Here is a 20051-nt window from a genome sequence, read left to right on the forward strand (position 1 = left end):
TCAGGAGCTTTTCGGATGCAGATAGAAATTTATATTTATTTATTTTATCATTTTAGATAATCTAAAGATGAGATAATCTCTCACCTTCGGTTTCTTTTCTCATTTCCCCCATCATTAAGTTCAGTTCTCCACATTTCCACATCAGCTTTTGTATTTACTTATTTTTTAAAGTCATTTTGAAAATTCATTAGAATTTCTCTTAATGTGCACGTTTGCGTGCAATTTTGCCTAATATACACATTTTTGCAAAGCATTTCCCCCAATATAACACATGCCTGTATGTTATTTTTGCTAATAAGTGCATTTTTATGCACAGCTCACCATATTATATTCTTTTTTGTACACATTACTTGGCTGGAAAACTGCATTGCAAAATTCAGAGAAGTGTGAATTTCGAAGGATGCCTGTGTTTCAGTTTGTGTGTTGTTTTGGAAAGTGTGAACAAAGCAAATTCTCTTTTAAATGCAAACGTAATCAATTCCACCCCCCATCCCTATTTATTACACAAACGTCTTGAGTGTTTTTCAACTAAAACCAAGCTCTCAAAGTGACTTTTGACATACAGTTTTAAAATAGCCGAATAAAACTACTATAAAATACAGCTCAAAGCAATAATGCAAGGCAAATTGTAAAATTAAACAGATTGAGGCGCAAACACACATGACTGATTGGCTGCGAAAAGCTTCTGCGTGTAGGAGTGCTTTCCCCTGACCATGGAGTGAATGTCACTAAGGGTGTTGTTTGGAAATTGGTGCTGCCCCATGCTCTCACTACCCTACATCTGAGAAAGTAGGAATACAGAGCAAAGTCACAAGGCTGGTGGCAAGACTGGTCAAAGGCAACCAGTATACCTGAAGGAGCATCTCCACCTCCATCGTTCAGCCCGGACACCGAGGTCCAGCGCCCAGGGCCTTCTGGCAGTTCCCTCACTACGAGAAGCCAAGTTACAGGGAACCAGGCAGAGGGCCTTCTCGGTAGTGGCACCCGCCCTGTGGAACGCCCTCCCATCAGATGTCAAGTAAATAAAAAACTACCTGACTTTTAGAAGACATCTGAAGGCAGCCCTGTCTAGGGAAGCTTTTAATGTTTGATGTTTTATCGTGTTTTAATATTTTGTTGGAAGCTGCCCAGAGTGGCTGGTGTTTTGGGAGGATCCCTGAGCTACTGTCCCCAAGCATCAGATGCAATGATCTCCCAGTCTTCAGCTCTGAGCCATGTACCTGACCTGCAGCCTCCAACTCCGTCAAGATTGCAGCTACCCCACCCCAGCATATGCCACCTGTGGCAGCTGCCCACACTGCTTAGCGGTAGGGTTCATCCTTCCAGAGACAATTTAATCCAAAATTGGACCCAACAGAGGCTTGACTTATACTCAGTGGATTGGTTAACTATTAATCACATTAAACATATTAGCTCGGTGTGTGTGTGTGGAATGTTTAGGAACCTGTATATGTCTGTATATATCTACAGGTTAAAGCAAGTATTCATGAATTATCATTTCCTGAAACAGAAAGGGATACACGTGTAAATATTTGCCAATATCAGAGGCCACATTGACTGATATGAGGTGATCTGTTAAGTACTTGGGTCCCATGGGTCCCAAATCATTTAAGACTTTATATGTCAGCATTGACATCTTAAATTGAGCTTGATAACCAGTAGGTAGCCAGTGCAGATCCTGAAGAATAAGTATTATATGACTCTAATAATAATAATAATAATAATAATAATAATAATAATAATTATACCCTGCCCATGATGGCAAAGGTGGTTCCGTTAGATTGCGAACCAACTGAAAGAGTCTCCTACTGCTGTTTTCTGCAGATGCAATAGAGGTGGCAAAGAAATGTCAGCTGCATTCTGCATTAGTGGAAGTTTCTGGATTGTCTTCAAGGCTAGCCAGCCATACATAGAGTGCATTAGAGTAAGCTAAATGCAAGGTTGCAAGAGTGGATATTACTACAGTATGGCTATCCTAATCCAGGAGTGGCCATAGCTGATGAATCGGTCATTTGTTACTAAGTCAGTCTTTTCAGCTTCTGAGTGCTGTCAAAATGTTAGCCTGACCTGTTGTCACGTCATGGAAGATTAAGTGGCTTTAAAATATACTTTCTTTTTATTCACGGCATACCTTTGTGCATTCATTTTAATCCTGGGTGTTGGTTTTCTGAAATCATATCATCATAACCTATTCATATACTTGGTTTCATTTCTGTGGAAATCAAAACTCAAGAGTTGTTTCGTTTTCTAACAAGCTGTGATAACATTTCCCGATTTATACAATAACTGGGGGTCTGCCCTGCACAGATCCTTTCAACCTTGGGCACTGGAGGCTGAAACAACATGGTAAGTAATTCTTCTGAAAAACACACCAGAAAAGCCTGCTGAAGAGCCTGCTGAATGACGCCAATGGTCCATTATGGTCCAGCACCCTATTCTCACAGCGGCCAACAGATACTTGTAGGGAATCCTTCGAGCAGGATCTGAGCACAAGAGTGTGCTCCCCTCCTGTGGTTTCCAGGAGCTGTGGAGGCAGCGAATAGCCATTATGACTAGTAACCATTGAAAGCTGTCTCTATGAATTTGTCCAATCCTCTTTAAAGCCATCCAAGTAGGTGGACATTGCTGTCTCCTGTGGGAGCAAGTTCCATATTTTAATAATATGCTGTGTGAAGAAGTACATTCTTATATCTGTTCTGAATCTTGCAACATTCAATTTCATTGGATGGCCATGAATTCTAGTGTTCATCCCATGCCAGGCATAATTTTATAAACTTCTATCGTGTTGCCTCTTACATGCAGCTTATGGGGTTTTCTGTTTTAACACTGGCATGCTGGAGTAGCGTATCAATCCTACCAGAACACATAACATGAAGAAAAACCAAAGCAATGAAAGTTATCCAGTTCACAGAAAAGAAAACAAAGAGGCCCAAAGAGTTGTGATTATTTTAACAAGAGTGCCAAGCCACCATCTGTGTGGTTTCAAGCAAGACAGTAAAAGAATCCCTTTTTAAAATTCAAAATCTCATCAAATTTATTACATAAATTCGTCATAACATAGTAAAACTTGTTACATATTAAATTCATCATGTGCTTTAACAATATTGAACATCACAAAAGTATTTGATTGTCATTGCAAATTTTAATTATGCTCTTAGCAAAACCCATCTATAATAAAGTTTTGGGCGTTTGTTTTTCTCTCATTAGTACCACATTTTGGCTGCATTTATATATCTTCTCCGGGTTTGTGGACTCTGGTGTGGCTGCAGGAGGCAGATAAGAAGTTTCTGCTACCATTTTAGTTTAACTGTCATTGAACTCTTACTTACAGTTTCCAAATTCCTTCTTGCGGCCATGGCAGAAGAGAACAGAGATGCACAAGCTTCTTAATATTTTTAATTTTAATTTGTCTAGTGTATACTGTTTAATTTTAATTTGTCTAGTGTATACTGTTCTTGCAGTAGTTACCAAATAGGGGAATGATTTTTTTTGTCTCTGCAAAATCTTATGTTTTTGCTGAAGAGACACAGTAACAAAGGGGAGAATTTATTTGGGGGCTTGAACTCACACCCCATCTCTGCATTGCACCCAGGGTCAAAGCAGACTCCAGATTATTCATACAGCAGCTGCATGCTCCCGTTGACTCAGATCAGAATTGTGGTGAAGAAAAAGAGTTAAAGTCTCTTCCTTCCATGTGAGGGTACGGGGGGGGGGGGCTATGACTGCTATTTACTTTATAAAAAGATACTAAAATACGGATCAGTAATTACATAAATAATGTCATGTTTGCTTTTGTCCCTGTTTGTAGCCTTGGGGAAATCACCTTTTCCTAACCCAGGTTTATCCATGGCTAATACATAGGGCTTCCAAGATGGAAGGGAAGATATGGCTGAGAATGGTTTAGGGTTAGGATGCAAAGGATTTGTAGTACCTTCCCCTTTAGGAGGCCCTAGCCATCACTGAATACATATACATACGCACATACATACATATTTACAGTTTCAAAATATAGCAGTCGCACTTTATACATTATTTCAGTTGCAATGTTCACTTAATGCAATGTTCGCTGACTTTAGAAAAAGCAGGTATTTGCTAATGAACACCTATCATGCTGCTAACATATACTTATTTATCGTTATTTACAGTACAGGCTGATGTAAAATCTTAAGGGCACATTCATCTTAGTGTTCTGTTTTTAAACAAAACAACAACAAAACAAGCATTGGAGATCCCTCTCATTGGGCACAGATGGCAGCAATCCAATATTTTAGAATACACTTAGACATTTCATTGTTGGATTTGTAACTTTTACAGTCTAAATTGTAATCAGTAGCTCTAAGCAATATATAATTTAAACAAAGCATATATATATATATATATATATATATATATATAACATTAGAAATGTGCAAAGAAGATTTTGCTTATTAAACTTGAGATGGCATTTTCATTAGAAGCGACAGGTCAATCCTTTCCCATGCTGTTGCATTTGTTGCTTCTTCTATTTCCAAAAACAGATTTCATCACTATGCTTTCATTTTCTTTTCATGTGCCTCTAGGAGGAAAAAAAAAAATCAAATATTGAGTCACAGTTTCTGGTTCAGAAGACTGTGTGTAGAGCTTTTAAACTTCATTCCATAAACAATACCAACAAATTCCAGAGGGGCAGTGTGTTGCAGCAAAACAACCACTACAAAGTGATGTCTTAAGATATCACAGGATATCCTCATTGCAAACATTTCCTGAAGCATTGCAAACTGTTAAGTAGGGTGGGGTGTAGTGGACAGAATGTTGCACACTCAAGTCATGCATAAGCAGAATATAAATGTGATAATAATAACAATAATAATAATAATAATGATAATAATAATAATAATAATAATAATTTGCACGCTTATAGCATGACTTAGATGAAGTAATGTTTGTAAAGGTAAAAACAAAACCCAAACCAACCATTTGTAAAATATATGAAAAAGAGAGCACCTTGGAATGAAAACCACTGTCATCCAAATGTTTCTTCGTATTTTCTGCTAAATTTTATTTACTGTAATTCTCAACAATTCCCAGAATGGAAACCATTTTAGTGAGGCTGTGTTAGTTGTGTCTGATGAAATGGATTCTAGTCCATTAAAGCATATGCCATAATAAATTTGTTAGTCTTTAAGGCACCACAAGACTTTGTTATAATTCTTATGGTTTTAATTATTCTGATTTTTGTATTTCACTACTTGGAAATACCAAACAGCATTAAAACACCAGGTTATATGCTTTTTAATTGATTGGTTGACTGATATAAAATAAAATCCTGATTAACAGATTACCATTATTGTAATATTGGAATTATTGTGAAAACAATAAATATTGGGGGGATGGGACAAATTTTGTCCTTGTTCAGGTGCCATATTACTAAAGTCCACCCCTGCCAGGCAGTCTCATTGTGCAACCTGGTTGACAAATTAGGTTTGCGCAACTTACTCTTGACGTTCTTGATATTGTTCAGGAATATGCCGAATAACTTCATAAACTGTTCCATTAAATTCCTGGCCTTGTGCAGCATCAGAGACAGAAACTGACCAACTTGACACCTGAATGGAGGAAATAATGTTTTTCTATGAGCAAGATAGGCAAAACTAACATGGACGCCTAAAACAGAGCCAGTGAGATGTAGGCCTTATTTGCACAAGAGGGTCAACTAATCAATGGCTTATGGTCTCCTAGAGAGGAATTTGTACCCATTTTGTTCCTCCCCGGCCCTTATAGCACAGGACAGTGTGGTGCAGCAGCTGCTAAGCCAATGTTTGGCTTAATGCAGGCTTCCTCAACCTCAGCCCTCCAGATGTTTTTGGTCTACAACTCCCAGGATCCCTTGCTAGCAGGACTAGTGGTCAGGGATGATGGGAATTGTAGTCTCAAAACATCTGGAGGACCGAGGTTGAGGAAGTCTGGCTTAGTGTGGCTATAGATTGTAGTGAGGGAGGTCAGGGCTTATTTATTGATTGATTTATTCAAAAAATACATATCCTGTTTTTACACCATCTAGATCTCAAAGTGGCAAAAGGTGACAAAAATATACAACATGCCAAGCTTAAGACATAAATTAAAAATCTCAGAAATTAAAAATCTCAGAAATTTGAACAAGAACATGAGAAAAGAAATTATCAGAGAAGCATTTATAATGCAAATAACATCCTGAAATATGATTTTTAACTAGGCATTTGAAACTCCACAGGGCCAATGCCTGTCTGACTTCTAATGGGAGACTAGCTTTATAGTGTAGCTTTTCAGTGCCACTAAAAGCTCAGAAGATTTGGGAAGTGGTTATCACACTCAGAATGAAGAAGTAACAATGAAAGACACAGACCAGAACACAAGAGTCAGATTTAGAGTTGCTAAAATGAACCGCCTTCCTTCTTTATGAATATATCTATATTTCTGTTTTTGGAAGCCTTTAAACCAAGGGCTATTTCTGTTTTGTAATACTGCCGGCAAAATGGTTTTTCAGATATCCATGCTGCAGAGCTATAAGCACTTACCCTTGAAATTCCTGCAGCGTCAGGAAAGGCAACAAATTCATATATTCCAAAATCATCCAGCGCGTTTTCATGCCCTAAAAGTGCCAGTATTTAAATAAAGAGAGAGTAATTGTTAAGTTGTGGGTGAACATATCAGATGACACAGAGATTCTTCAAACAGCTCTTGTTTATTCACAGGCCAGAACAGAACTGAACTGAAGGGTTCAGCCAGCCTGCTTATATAGAGCTCCAGTACAATGTAACTGTAACAACTTTCTGTAACTATCCAATCACTGAATGTCACTTTTGATCCCTTATTTGCATATGTGGACCTGAGTGAAAACTATCTACAGAATCCCCCTGCTGGCCCAGGATGAGAACTTCAGTACATAACAGTAATAATTATGGACAATTGTGTTCCACCTCAGGTTCAGTCTCAGGTTCAGTATGAGAGTGTGTAATTTGCAGAAGTGAGGCGCCATTTTGGCACCCCAAAGGACCCCATCTTTATCTTCCCCACCCCTGTGGGCCAACTTTGGCAGGTGGTTGTAACCACTCACCTGTCGATAATCTGACATCGCAATAACTGGGAGCAGGATTAAACTTTCTGTTCCTCAGATAAAGAACAGGAGGCTAAATTCTGCCCTCTGACTATACCTACCAGTTCATCCTCCCCAAACAGGCAAAACACCTACACACACTCTTAACAAAACAACAACACCACAGATGCTAAAAATCAAGCAAGCCCTGCTCAAAGCAGGCAATTCACCTCCACTGAGGGAGGGGCAAACAAGGCCTTGGCAGGCACCAAATGGGGTTCTAAGGGCAACATGGTGCCCATGGCTCTGCATTAGGGATTCCAGATGAATGTTTTCCTTTATGGCGAAAATAGGAGGTTCATGGTGCAATTTAGATGAGAAAAGCAGCAAGTAACCCCCAACTCTCAACTGTAGCGCTATCCCACTGCAATTTGCTCCCCCTTCCTTCCAAGATACTGCTTTTAAGAAAAGGCTTGGAAACCTAATCATTATCTAACTTGTCATTTTGCTGTCTTCCTCTCTTTGATTCTTTTGAAAGCTTCCAAAGTGGTCTTTTTCCATTTAACTCTTTATATCATATATTACCTGAAATAGTTTGTGCTTTTCTGTAATCTGCTTCAGGCCTGAAACATTAAACAGAAATACAATTATTTCAAATTCAGAGCAGAATCGTAGGCAGCAAAAAGATGCTGCGTTCCCCCCCCCCCTTCTTTTAAAAGCTTCGTGTAGACAAATGATAATTAAGTTTTCTACCTGGTCTGCAGCTTCTGCTGTAGAACTGAAATAGAGACAAAGAACAATCAACCCTTTTTGTTATGGTTTACAGAAGCTTTGAATTCATTCTGGCATTAATTTAACATACCTTTATGAGGCTGGAATCTTTTCCATAACGTTAGAAGGAACATTGATACTATCAAAAATAAGGAAATTCCACATATTATTCCTAGTGGAGACAAATATTTTTCTCTTTGAGCCAGCTGCTCCAGTCCTGCGTCAGAGAAGAACAGAAGTTGATATTTGATTTGCACTTATCATTCTGGCCATGCCTATAATGCAAAACATTGCACATAGCAGTGCTTTGGAGCTAGAGCATCAACACTGGTTCAAATAGTGTAAATATACCCAGAATTGCTTCTTCCATTCTAGTGTCTGCATGCCACCAGTGGAAAATAATTCTTAAATACGATTTAACTGGACCTGAAACTTATCGTTTCTTCTACTGACTTTACTTGAGTTGCAGAGAAGAGCAGAAAATTACTTTAGTCCTTTATTTGGCCTGGTTTCTGTGTGGATCAAGTTCAAGAGTTTGTGGGTAATGTGATGACAGTAGGAACAAATGTGTTCTGTGAACATGTACACGGGGCCATGATGGTTGCTGCCCATTGGGGTTGGCCAGTGTGGCGTTCATACGGAGCCCCCGGTTGTCTCACAGACTATTGACCCGTACACCACTAATCCACTTTAAGTTAACAAAGAAGAGTGTAGTTTACTGCAAACAAAAATATACTTTAACTGCATTCAAACGTTACTCTTTACCTTCTTAGTCTTATTTTATCCTGTCTCTAACTCTTCTACTTCCCCTCACACAAGAACCAACTGCACTAACTGTCTCTCTACAGTGGTACCTCTGGTTAAGTACTTAATTCGTTCCAGAGGTCCGTTCTTAACCTGAAACTGATCTTAACCTGAAGCACCACTTTAGCTAATGGGGCCTCCTGCTGCTGCCGCCACGCTGCCCGAGCACGATTGCTGTTCTCATCCTGAAGCAAAGTTCTTAACCCGAGGTACTATTTCAGGGTTAGCGGAGTCTGTAACCTGAAGCGTATGTAACCTGAAGCGTCTGTAACCCAAGGTACCACTGTATTTCCAACTGTCTGCCAACTGTTTTCCCAACTGCCTTTCCCAACCAACTAAAACCAACCAATCCAAACCTCGGGCTAAGCTCTTTTATAAACAGGTAGGCTCCGCCTCTGGCTTTTCTATTGGTCTACCTATTAACTCTTTCTCTCCCCCTGTACAGACATTTTAAAAAAGAATGGGCAAATGCCACATCCAGGCAGAAGGCAGAGAGGAGTTGCCAATTGGAGGTGGAGCCAGAGCCAATGACAACTAATTCTAGTCCCCTGCCCCCCCTATCCCTGAGCAGTTCTACAATGGCAGCCCTGACATTAAGGAGGAGGAACCTGAAAGGCAAGGTCACCCCCTAGCATGTAAAAAGGTAGGCAGGCTGGGAACTAGCTGAGAGGTTGGTGAGGCAGTGTCCCATTTGACCAAATTTGTTTAGCCTCCACTGGCGTGGAGTGAAGCTGTTCTGGGGAACACCAACAAACACCTTACACCAAGGACCACAGCTATTTTGAGATCAGTTTTGGTAAGAGTTGCATAGCCTTGACTTTCTTAATTCTACTCTTCGTTCGGCTGTTGCATTTGCACATTCAACATGTGCAGCAGGAAATTTGCTGCCCACTTCCTGCTGTGCGCTCTCTCTCTCTCTGCTGTTTTCCCCGAAGCAAAGGATTTAGGAGATATTTATTTAGCTTATTTGTGCATTTGGATTTTAAATGATTGAAGTTTTTAAATATTAGAGGCTTAATTTATGTTTTTTCACATTGCATATTTTATTGTTGTCAGTTGCTTTGACACCTACATGGTGGAAAGTGGGGTTCAGATTTTTAAATAAGGAGTGCATTCATGGTGAAATATGAAAGGGGGGGGAGAGACTAGACGTCACTGCAACCTGATTCTGTGCAGATAAATGTGCTTAGGCATATGCCTTAATTTGCATATAATCAGGCTGCCACTGTCAGTCAGCAGTAACGAGACCCAAACTGTGGAATCAAATGTAATGGATTTTTAGATGAAATATAATTTGGGACGCAGGTGGCGCAGGGGACGCAGGTGGCGCTGTGGGTTAAAGCCTCAGCGCCTAGGGCTTGCCGATCGAAAGGTCGGCGGTTCGAATCCCTGCGGCGGGGTGCGCTCCCGCTGCTCGGTCCCAGCGCCTGCCAACCTAGCAGTTCGAAAGCACCTCCGGGTGCAAGTAGATAAATAGGGACCGCTTACCAGCGGGAAGGTAAACGGCGTTTCCGTGTGCGGCTCTGGCTCGCCAGAGCAGCAATGTCACGCTGGCCACGTGACCCGGAAGTGTCTCCGGACAGCGCTGGCCCCTGGCCTCTTAAGTGAGATGGGCGCACAACCCCAGAGTCTGTCAAGACTGGCCCGTACGGGCAGGGGTACCTTTACCTTTACCTATAATTTGTAGACAGTTTCCTTTTTGGTAGTGTCGATTCACAAGATGGATACTGGATTTGCTTTCGTTCTGGGTTAAGCCAGGAATGGAAATAGCCAGCCCTAGGCTATTTTCTACAAACCTGTTATGCTCTGCTTTCATTATTTTAAAATATCTCTTCCAGTGGCGTAGCGTGGGTTGTCAGCACCCGGGGCAAGGCAAGTAATTTGCACCCCCTAACCCGTGGATTTGCGCCCCCTAACCCTAACCCCCAGATGTTGCGCCCGGTGCGGGCGGCCCCCCCCTGCACCCCCCACGCTACGCCACTGATCTCTTCACCTTTCAATGTTGGAACGGTTCCTCATGGGTTGCACTTGCTGTGGCTGCATGCGGCCGCTAGAGGGCACTCACACCTCGTTCTAATTACTTCAGTTTTGGCTTCGCTTGTATGACAAGCGAAAATTTGTAGTAACATCTTAGAACTGCCCCAGAGTGTCTTGTTGAGGGCGCACCTCCCTCCTTCAAATCTCCAACCTCCTAACTTCCCTGGCTTTGGCACTGGGGGCAACCATCGGCCTAGGAGAAAGCCAGCCCAGATTATCTGTGATCTGGATCCACGTTTGCCAGCTGCCTTGCAGGCTGTTGCAGTGCGACGCATCCTTCAAAATGAATGCACCCACGACAGCTTTGTGACGCTTACCTAACAATGCAGCTGATGTTGCTTCATTTGCTGCTTTTCATATCTAACAGCTGTTGGCACAGTTGGGGAGTGTTGTGGGTTACACAGAAAAGATGGGTTTAAGAAAAAAATATGGGTTTCTTCAATCCAGTTATATATTTGAAGTTGTTAGATACTTCGGTTCATAGTTTAGCTAAACATTATACTTTCAGATAGGATTTGCTTTATGCTTCATTTACATTTTCACTGAAGCTGTTTAGCAGTTCAGAATTAAAAAGTATTATTTGTTAAGTTAGAGGAATTGGATAAGTAGGTAAACTGATTATATTCCTTCATGCAAGGAAATCTACTTACCAGGTAGGAGACCAAATTAATTATATATTTATCAGCATCTTCCTAGAATTTTAGCCCACTTCTTATAGAGGTTGCCATATTTCAGACATTTCCCGATTTCCACCCGGACACTGCTGCTGACTGCAGTATTCCAGATATGTCTGGGAAAATCCGGACGTATGCCAACCCTAATTTCTTATCATGCTCACTTCACATGTATTTTCCTTAGGGACGGATGAATCTGCTCATTTCAGTTTCTAACTTGTCCAATCTTAAATTCCTAGTTTTCCACATTTCCACATCAGTTTCTGAATTTATTTCAAGAAGTCATCATGAAAATTGATCAGCCTTTTAGTACGAATTTCTATTCATGTGCACAATTTTGCATGCAACCTTGCCTAATAAACACATTTTTCCAAAGCATATTTCCTCTTATATTTATATTTCTCCTAATATAATGAATTATTGTATGCATTTTCAGCAATATATCCATTTTTATGCACATTTTACCTCAATATATGCATTTTTGTTCACATGTACCCTTCCTCCCCACCCCATAGAATTACAGCTCCCAGGAGACAGGTAAATAGCATTAAACCATGTTAACAACATGCACATCACCCTCAATACATTGAGGCACAGAGATGAGACAAATGTTACTTCTGTGGACATAGGAATTTTCGAGTAAAAATTGAGCACATGTTCAGCATCACATCTGATTCATTATCTCCCTTTAGCTTTTTTGATATATGAAATGATAACACACCCTAAAGACTGTGGACTGGCGCATGGGGGAAATCAGGGAAGAACCCTGGCACATGACATTTTTAAAAATCTTTGCAAAATCAGTGTTTTTATTGTGTGTGTGTGGGGGGGGTAATGTGAAATGTGTCATCAAGTTAAACATGTATATGATTAGAGGAATAAAGGGTGTGTCTTGGATGTAGGTCGCTTCCACGTTTGCTTTGTTAAATATAGTTATTCCTACCAGCAATTCAACACTGACAATTTTCATACATTTACTGCTTACGTTTCTCTGCTTCTAGCCATATTTTTGTGTGAAGTGCTACATTTATATCCCGTATTTTCTCCAAGGAGCTGATCCCACCCCCATATTATTCTTGCAATGGTCCTGTGATGTAGGTTATGCTGAGAGTCATAGTCTGCTTGGAGGACCCAAGGGGAGGAGAGGTTGTGATGTCACAGATACTGGCTAGTCAGCGCAGTGCCCTGTTGTCTTTGCTGCATAACCACAGAACCAGTTTTCCCTGAGCTAGATTCTGGACAGGAATCAGTATGAATGTTAACAACATGAAGAATGCAGTTTTAGACTGCAGCATCTGCTTCCTCCCCCTTTTCTTTCTTTCTTTCTTTCTTTCTTTCTTTCTTTCTTTAGTTCATCTCCTTAGTTCATCTCCTTAGTTCATCTCCCTGCAGGAGAAATCTCAAGGTCTCATGTTGTGTGGGCCACCTGGAAGAAGGCCCTTGCCCCTCTGGCCATTTTGCCACTCAAAATTCCTCCTACTGCTTTCGCACACAGGGGAAATACATAGGGATATCCACATCTTCCCACTCTCCATAGATTTCTCTTCCATATGTAGAAGAGAAGAAAATTGGTGTGTGTGTGTGTGTGTGTGTGTGTGAATTTTGAGAGGAAAACAGCCCTGAAGGGAAAGTGTTAATCAACATTCTCCCCTGCCTCCAGCCCACCCTTCCTCCACTGAAACTGACAGTTGCCAATGGCAGCATTGGGAAGGGGGAAGCCAGGAGGAAGACATACACAGTTAAACTTTCTGTCTACTTTGGGAGCTTTAGTTCAGAGAGAAGCATTGGCCTATTACTGGGGGAAAGTGGCCCTCACAGATAGTCAGTCTTCTTCCACTCTTCTGGTGTAATGTGCAAAGTTAATACAGTGATCAACTGGCTCCCAGAGATCTGAATCCACCCAAGAGTTCTGCAGATGACCTGGTGACTCCATGTGTTTTAAATCTTTTGCATATACAACCCACCACACGTTTCCTTGTTCAGTATTTTCTAAATGGAGCTTCGATTCCTTAGTTCAGGAAAGTTGCACTTGAGATCGGTCATAAGACTGGCAGTTCTAAATGGTTCTCTAAGCAGAAGCACAAGCCACCATGGTACGGGGTATATATTCCTACGTGCTTCCTATATTTATGAATAATTTATTTTAGTCATTTGAGGCCTCACTTTGCAAGATAAGGAACCATAAACTGTTGTCTCCTTTTACAAGTCTGCTAATATTGACACCATAGAAACCAATAACACCATTAGTCACAAACTGTAAAATTCTGAAGGTCACAAGTTAGACATTACAGAACTCATTGTTAATTGTGATTTATATCCTTAAACAAAATATACTTATTAATTTCATCCTGAAATTATGTACCTTCATATTGAAGGTACATAAACTGGTTGCTGGTTGAGGGGACGTGGTCGCCAGTTGCTGCAACTGCTCCATGGAGTTCAGAGCTGTAGAAGCGACTGTGCTATATTTGACAACAACTACCTGCCATATCTTACAAATAGCGGGGGAGAGAAGGCAAGCAAAATGCAAGGGAGATCGTGAAACATACAGGAAATTGAATGCAGATTTCCAAAGAATAGCAAGGAGAGACAAGAAGACCTTCTTAAACAAGCAATGCAAAGAAATAGGGGAAAGCAATAGAATGGGAAGAACCAGAGATCTGTTCAAGAAAATTGGAGATATGAAAGGAACATTTCGTACAAAGATTTCCATAATAAAGGACAAAAGTGGAAAGGACCTAACAGAAGCAGAAGACATCAAGAAGAGGTGGCAAGAATATACAGAGGAATTATACCAGAAAGAAACGGATGTCTCATATACCCCAGGTAGTGTGGTTGCTGACCTTGAGCCAGACATCCTGGAGAGTGAAGTCAAATGGGCCTTAGAAAGCACTGCAAATAACAAGGCCAGTGGAAGTGATGGTATTCCAGCTGAACTATTTAAAATTTTAAAAGATGATGCTGTTAAGGTGCTACACTCAATATGCCAGCAAGTTTGGAAAACTCAGCAGTGGCCAGAAGATTGGAGAAGATCAGTCTACATCCCAATCCCAAAGAAGGGCAGTGCCAAAGAATGCTCCAACTATCGCACAATTGCACTAATTTCTCACGCTAGCAAGGTTATGCTTAAAATTCTACAAGGAAGGCTCAAGCAGTATGTGGACCGAGAACTCCCAGAAGTGCAAGCTGGATTTAGAAGAGGCAGAGGAACCAGAGACCAAATTGCAAACATGCGCTGGATTATGGAGAAAGCTAGAGAGTTCCAGAAAGACATTTACTTCTGCTTCATTGACTATGCAAAAGCCTTTGACTGTGTCGACCATGGCAAACTATGGCAAGTTCTTAAAGAAATGGGAGTGCCTGATCACCTCATCTGTCTCCTGAGAAATCTCTATGTGGGACAAGAAGCTACAGTTAGAACTGGATATGGAACAACTGACTGGTTCAAAATTGGGAAAGGAGTACGACAAGGCTGCATTTTGTCTCCCTGCTTATTTAACTTATATGCAGAATTCATCATGCGAAAGGCTGGGCTGGATGAATCCCTAGCCGGAATTAAGATTGCCGGAAGAAATATCAACAACCTCAGATATGCAGATGACACAACCTTGATGGCAGAAAGTGAGGAGGAATTAAAGAACCTTTTATTGAGGGTGAAAGAGGAGAGTGCAAAATATGGTCTGAAGCTCAACATCAAAAAAACGAAGATCATGGCTACTGGTCCCATCACCTCCTGGCAAATAGAAGGGGAAGAAATGGAGGCAGTGAGAGATTTTACTTTCTTGGGCTCCATGATCACTGCAGATGGTGACAGCAGCCACGAAATTAAAAGACGCCTGCTTCTTGGGAGAAGGGCAATGACAGGCCTAGACAGCATCTTGAGAAGTAGAGACATCACCTTGCCAACAAAGGTCCGTATAGTTAAAGCTATGGTTTTCCCAGTAGTGATGTATGGAAGTGAGAGCTGGACCATAAAGAAGGCTGATCGCTGAAGAATTGATGCTTTTGAATTATGGTGCTGGAGGAGACTCTTGAGAGTCCCATGGACTGCAAGAAGATCAAACCTCTCCATTCTGAAGGAAATCAGCCCTGAGTGCTCACTGGAAGGACAGATTGTGAAGCTGAGGCTCCAGTACTTTGGCCACCTCATGAGAAGAGAAGACTCCCTGGAGAAGACCCTGATGTTGGGAAAGATGGAGGGCACAAGGAGAAGGGGGCGACAGAGGACGAGATGGTTGGATAGTGTTTTCGAGGTTACCAGCATGAGTCTGACCAAGCTGCGGGGGGCAGTGGAGGACAGGAGTGCCTGGTGTTCTCTGGTCCATGGGGTCACGAAGAGTCGAACACGACTAAACGACTAAACAACAACAACAACCTGCCATATACATTCCTTTGGCTGGGAAGCATCCTTGACATCAAAGCATCCTTTGGTGACCGCTCTGAAGTTCCTGTCTGGCTTGCGATCCCTTCTGCTCCTATGGCCCTGGTGGGGTGGGGTGGATCTGAGAGCTGCCAGTACTCAGGCAGCTGGTGTAGGAACCTCTGGTCCTGAGACAGGAAAGTCTAGATCTGATTGCTCTTCAGGACCATTAGCAGCAGGGAGATTCTCCAAATTTCCTTGCTTCTCATCTGAGGAGACCTTAGATTTGAGGTCTGGGGCAGGACTGAACCCTGACACCTACTTTCTGCTATAATGTGGGGAACATTTGGCCCTCCAGATGTTACTGAGCTACAGCTCCCTCCTCCCTGGTATGTATGGCTAAGTATGGTCTCCTCAGGCGAAGTCCAAGGGGAGATGAATACTCCAGCAGATCTCCATGGTGATCCACTGATCCTAAGGAGCCATCAGGCCTGGGCATGCCTGCCTCAATTTAAAAACCCTTTTAGAAAGATCCTTAGCCCCACCCCCTGGTGGGCTGGATCTGGTTTGGTCAGGCACAGGGTGAATAATCCTGATCTCGGGGCTACATATTGGGGCCACAGACAGATCAGGGGGTCCCTGCAAAATCCCAGTGAAATCCTCTCTAACCAGTGCCAGAAGTTCCAGCTGGTTTCTTTATTTTTATAGCACTTATAAGCAACAAATATTGGTTTGATGTGAAGCAAACCCAATGATACGTAATTGTATATATGAGCTCAGTTTTTAAATAGTATGAGTTAACTAAGATATGATTGGCAATATATTCTTAAAAGTGTAAATAGAAAATAGAAAATGTACAGATCTGCATTTTGTAGGTTTTGCTAGCTTTCCAGATCTTACCATAAACTGTAATATTGGTGCTTTTATTATCTTATTCAATTGAGTCCTATTTTACTTCCATGAACAGGAAATATGTAATTTTACGCAATGCAAAACCTTTGATTATGTTTTTCTTTCCTAGGCGTCATATAAAAAAACTGAATAGGTTTCACTGTAAAATTGTAACCTATTTTCCTTTCAGTGTGTTTGAAAACACAGAACTTTCATCTGTGATTATATTAAATCCCTTTGTACAATAGGCAGCTGCTGACCGTATTTATCTTAAGCATAAAGGCTCAGGTCTTTGTGTTGTCAAAGCCAAACAAGCTTGTGAAATGCCCTGTAAGGCAGCATCTGAATAACTTGAGTTTACATTAATGTAATGGCTACGTGAAAAAGATATATATTTAATAACAGGGCAGCATGTAAGAGTTATCCTCATTCTAACAAATATTTTTTTCTATATAAAAAATGGGGGGCAGGGAAGGAGACAGAACTTGTGCAATTTTACACAATGCATTTTAAATATTTATTAACTAGTTAACAAAGAAAAAATATTTCTGTAACTATACAGATCAGCTATAATCTGATAGGAAAGAATTTACCTTAGCAGTTTTCTTGTTTAAAGCACCATATGGGTCAACTTTGGAGTAATCCCCTTGGGGTCAATGGGACTCCCTCCCTTCCAGGTAAGTGTGCATAGTATTGTAGCCTTGTTGATTCTTATTGATTTATCCTGCTTATATCCCACTAGAAAGCAGCTTACATGGATCTCATTTGGTCTCTCTCTGAGATACTAGTAAGTTGCACATCCTCCAAACATCAGTAAGGTTCATTGAGTGCTCCTAGTGCAAGAATGGGGAACTTCCAGCTCTCCATACATTGTTGGACTACAGGTCCCATCAGCCTTAGCTAGCATGGCCTTTGAACAGGGATCCTGGGAGCTGGAGTCCAACAACTCCTGGAGAGCCACAAATCCCCCACCCCTATCCTAGACCATTCACTATGGCAAATAGTACGAAAGAAGAGGTTGCTTGATTTATCAATGCTGCCTATATTTAGGCTTCTGGAGTATGAATGGGAAACTCTTAAGTCTCCTCGTGATCTGCATAGGCGTATACTAATAACTGCATTAAGCTACTGTGATGTTCAAGGGCTGGAATGTAGTTACACTGCAGCAGTCATGGGCAGGTAGAACAACAGCAATGTTGGCTCTACTGTTTCCTCGTCAACTTTGGCTCAAGTGTTTCATTCACAGCTGAATTACCTAACATACTATTTACCTCTACGCCAGGAACAGAATGTGTATTAAAGGCCAACAATTCTAGTTTGGATAAGGAGTGGAGAAAAGAGCAAAATTTCAGAGAGCACCCTTGATTTCTTCCTATATAGGTTCCCTTTCATGTTATTCTTCAGTAAGTAAATATAGTTATATTGATTGATCTGACTACATAAATTAGTCACTGCATCAGTGTTGTTTTTTGTGTTAAAGATGCCGAACCTTTCATAAAGGGCACCTCTATGCTATAAACTTTGGTCTCATTTGTACCTATCGAATTACAATGCTCTCCTCTGCGGAAAGCATAAAATTTCACTTCCTAGGACCCCTTTGGTGATAGGGAACTATGATTAAACAAGTTTGGTGAGGCTTTCCCTTCTGTCTCTAAGATATTGGCTGGCTGAGTTTTCTGACAGTGGCTTGGAAGTTTTGTACAAACCTTGTAGGTTGACATGTGAGCATTCATTCTTACCTTTTGGCATCATAATCACAAATATGTGGGTTTCTTTCCACTTCCCAGTCTTGTTGTTGAGAGCTCTGCACCTGTATTCTTCTGTTTTCTGCGTCACCTTCTCAGATACAACTTCCAGGGACCTTCCGTACTTAATGAGGCGCGTGGAGTTGTCGGCCCTCTGGGTCCATGAATAAAAAATATTTGGTGGATTGGAATCTGCTGAGCAGTAAAGCTGGACTGCTTCCCCTTTGTTAAACGTAAAATAATCTCCTAACTTCTGGCCATTGTCAGAATTTATTGTAAGTCCATAGGGCCCATCTGTGTGAATATAACAATTAAAGAGAGAGAATATAAACTCAACAGAGAAACATGACAAATGACTGTTATGTCAGATCTTCCAACTGCAATATTTCTCTTTCATATGCTGTTATTTCTAGCTGTATCTTAAATCCATATAAAGATGATCTTTGGATTCATTGCATTTTAAACTTTCTTTCCATTCTGAGTCCTCCTCTGCATGTACTGTGATTTAGTTTTATGGGGTTGAGCCACAGTGAGACACTGGCTTTCAACCACCCCTTCTCTCTTCTGTGGAGGCTGTGAGGAAGAGAGCAGACATTTCTGATTAACCATAGTTTAGCTTTACCACTTAATCCTAAACTGTTAAACTATGGTTTGTTGAAACAAATGCGCCTCCCCACAAATGTAGCTATTAACAGGAAAAAAGACCTACGAAAAGCTACTTCTATTGACATACTTAATGTCATATCTAGGTTGGACCTTATTCCACCCAGACAATAACATAGCTCTCATAAGGGGTAGCTTGCAAGCCAAATCCAAAAAACGAGGGCATTGGTTTTTTCCTCTAAAAAGTATTGACTTACCATAAGCATATGTACAGATCAGGACTACTGTCACATTCAAATTGCAAAACTCTTTCTTTCAATCATCCTGACTGCTCTGGTTTCAGCCCCCAGGGTGCCAGGGAGATGTGACCTGAATTCCATCTACCAAGGACAACTTCGCTGCCCATTAAACAAGCACCTTTTGCTACAACACTATAGCAAAGCTGGGATAAATGGCCATTTCTTCATTTCACACAACAGAACAGTGGATCTAAAACCACGAAAACTTGTATGAACCTTGCACAGGGTGAAACACAAGGGTGAAACTCCTCTATTTACATATCAAGGTAAATTACATAAGATATCTATTTACAGGGGGAGGAGAGAGATAAATTAGTTCTGGAATAACGCTAGGGTAAATAGAGTTTATGGTGCTTGCATCTGGGTTTTTATTTACTGAACAATTGCGCTGTAGACCCAGGAGATGCACCCTAGCCAATCAACCAAGGATTCCTTACTTCTTCATATGACTCTCTCTTCCAGAGGCACCAGCTTGTGAAGGCGATTGTGGAGGCTGGGGAAACGTTGTGTGTGTGATGTCAGGACATTGGGAGGAGCTGGGGTCGGAGCCAAATGCAGCAGTTGCACAGTTTCAATGGCTGCTCCTCTGCCTCCTTTTGGTGCCGCCACCAGTGGGAGGTAGCTTCAATACTTATTCCCCTCCACAGCAGGAGGAGGAGGAGCCGGCCACTGGAGCAGTGACATTGGGGGGCAGTCTCCCCCCCAAATATAGGCCCCCCAAAAGGGCTTAGCCCCCTGGAGCTGGCACGCCTGCATGTCTTTGCAAGGGGGAACATGAGCTGATGAGTCCGTGTGTATCAAAGCAACCATATTGTC

At 41.4% G+C, this 20051-nt stretch overlaps 1 protein-coding gene across 1 annotated transcript in view; it reads right to left on the reverse strand.

Moving 5' to 3' along the window:
• Positions 1-4295: 4295 nt before the first annotated feature.
• HEPACAM2 (HEPACAM family member 2) overlaps positions 4296-20051 on the reverse strand; it is a 32521-nt gene continuing 16765 nt past the window's right edge. Inside the window, 7 exon segments of the mRNA XM_079948454.1 lie at positions 4296-4555; positions 5476-5585; positions 6534-6607; positions 7637-7674; positions 7805-7829; positions 7914-8039; positions 18328-18627. Of these exon segments, the coding sequence (XP_079804580.1) occupies positions 4546-4555; positions 5476-5585; positions 6534-6607; positions 7637-7674; positions 7805-7829; positions 7914-8039; positions 18328-18627 (683 nt within the window). The 3' untranslated portion in view covers positions 4296-4545.

The sequence above is a fragment of the Podarcis cretensis genome (genome assembly GCF_951804945.1).
Source record: "Podarcis cretensis genome assembly, chromosome: 12".
Taxonomy (NCBI): Eukaryota; Metazoa; Chordata; class Lepidosauria; order Squamata; family Lacertidae; genus Podarcis; species Podarcis cretensis.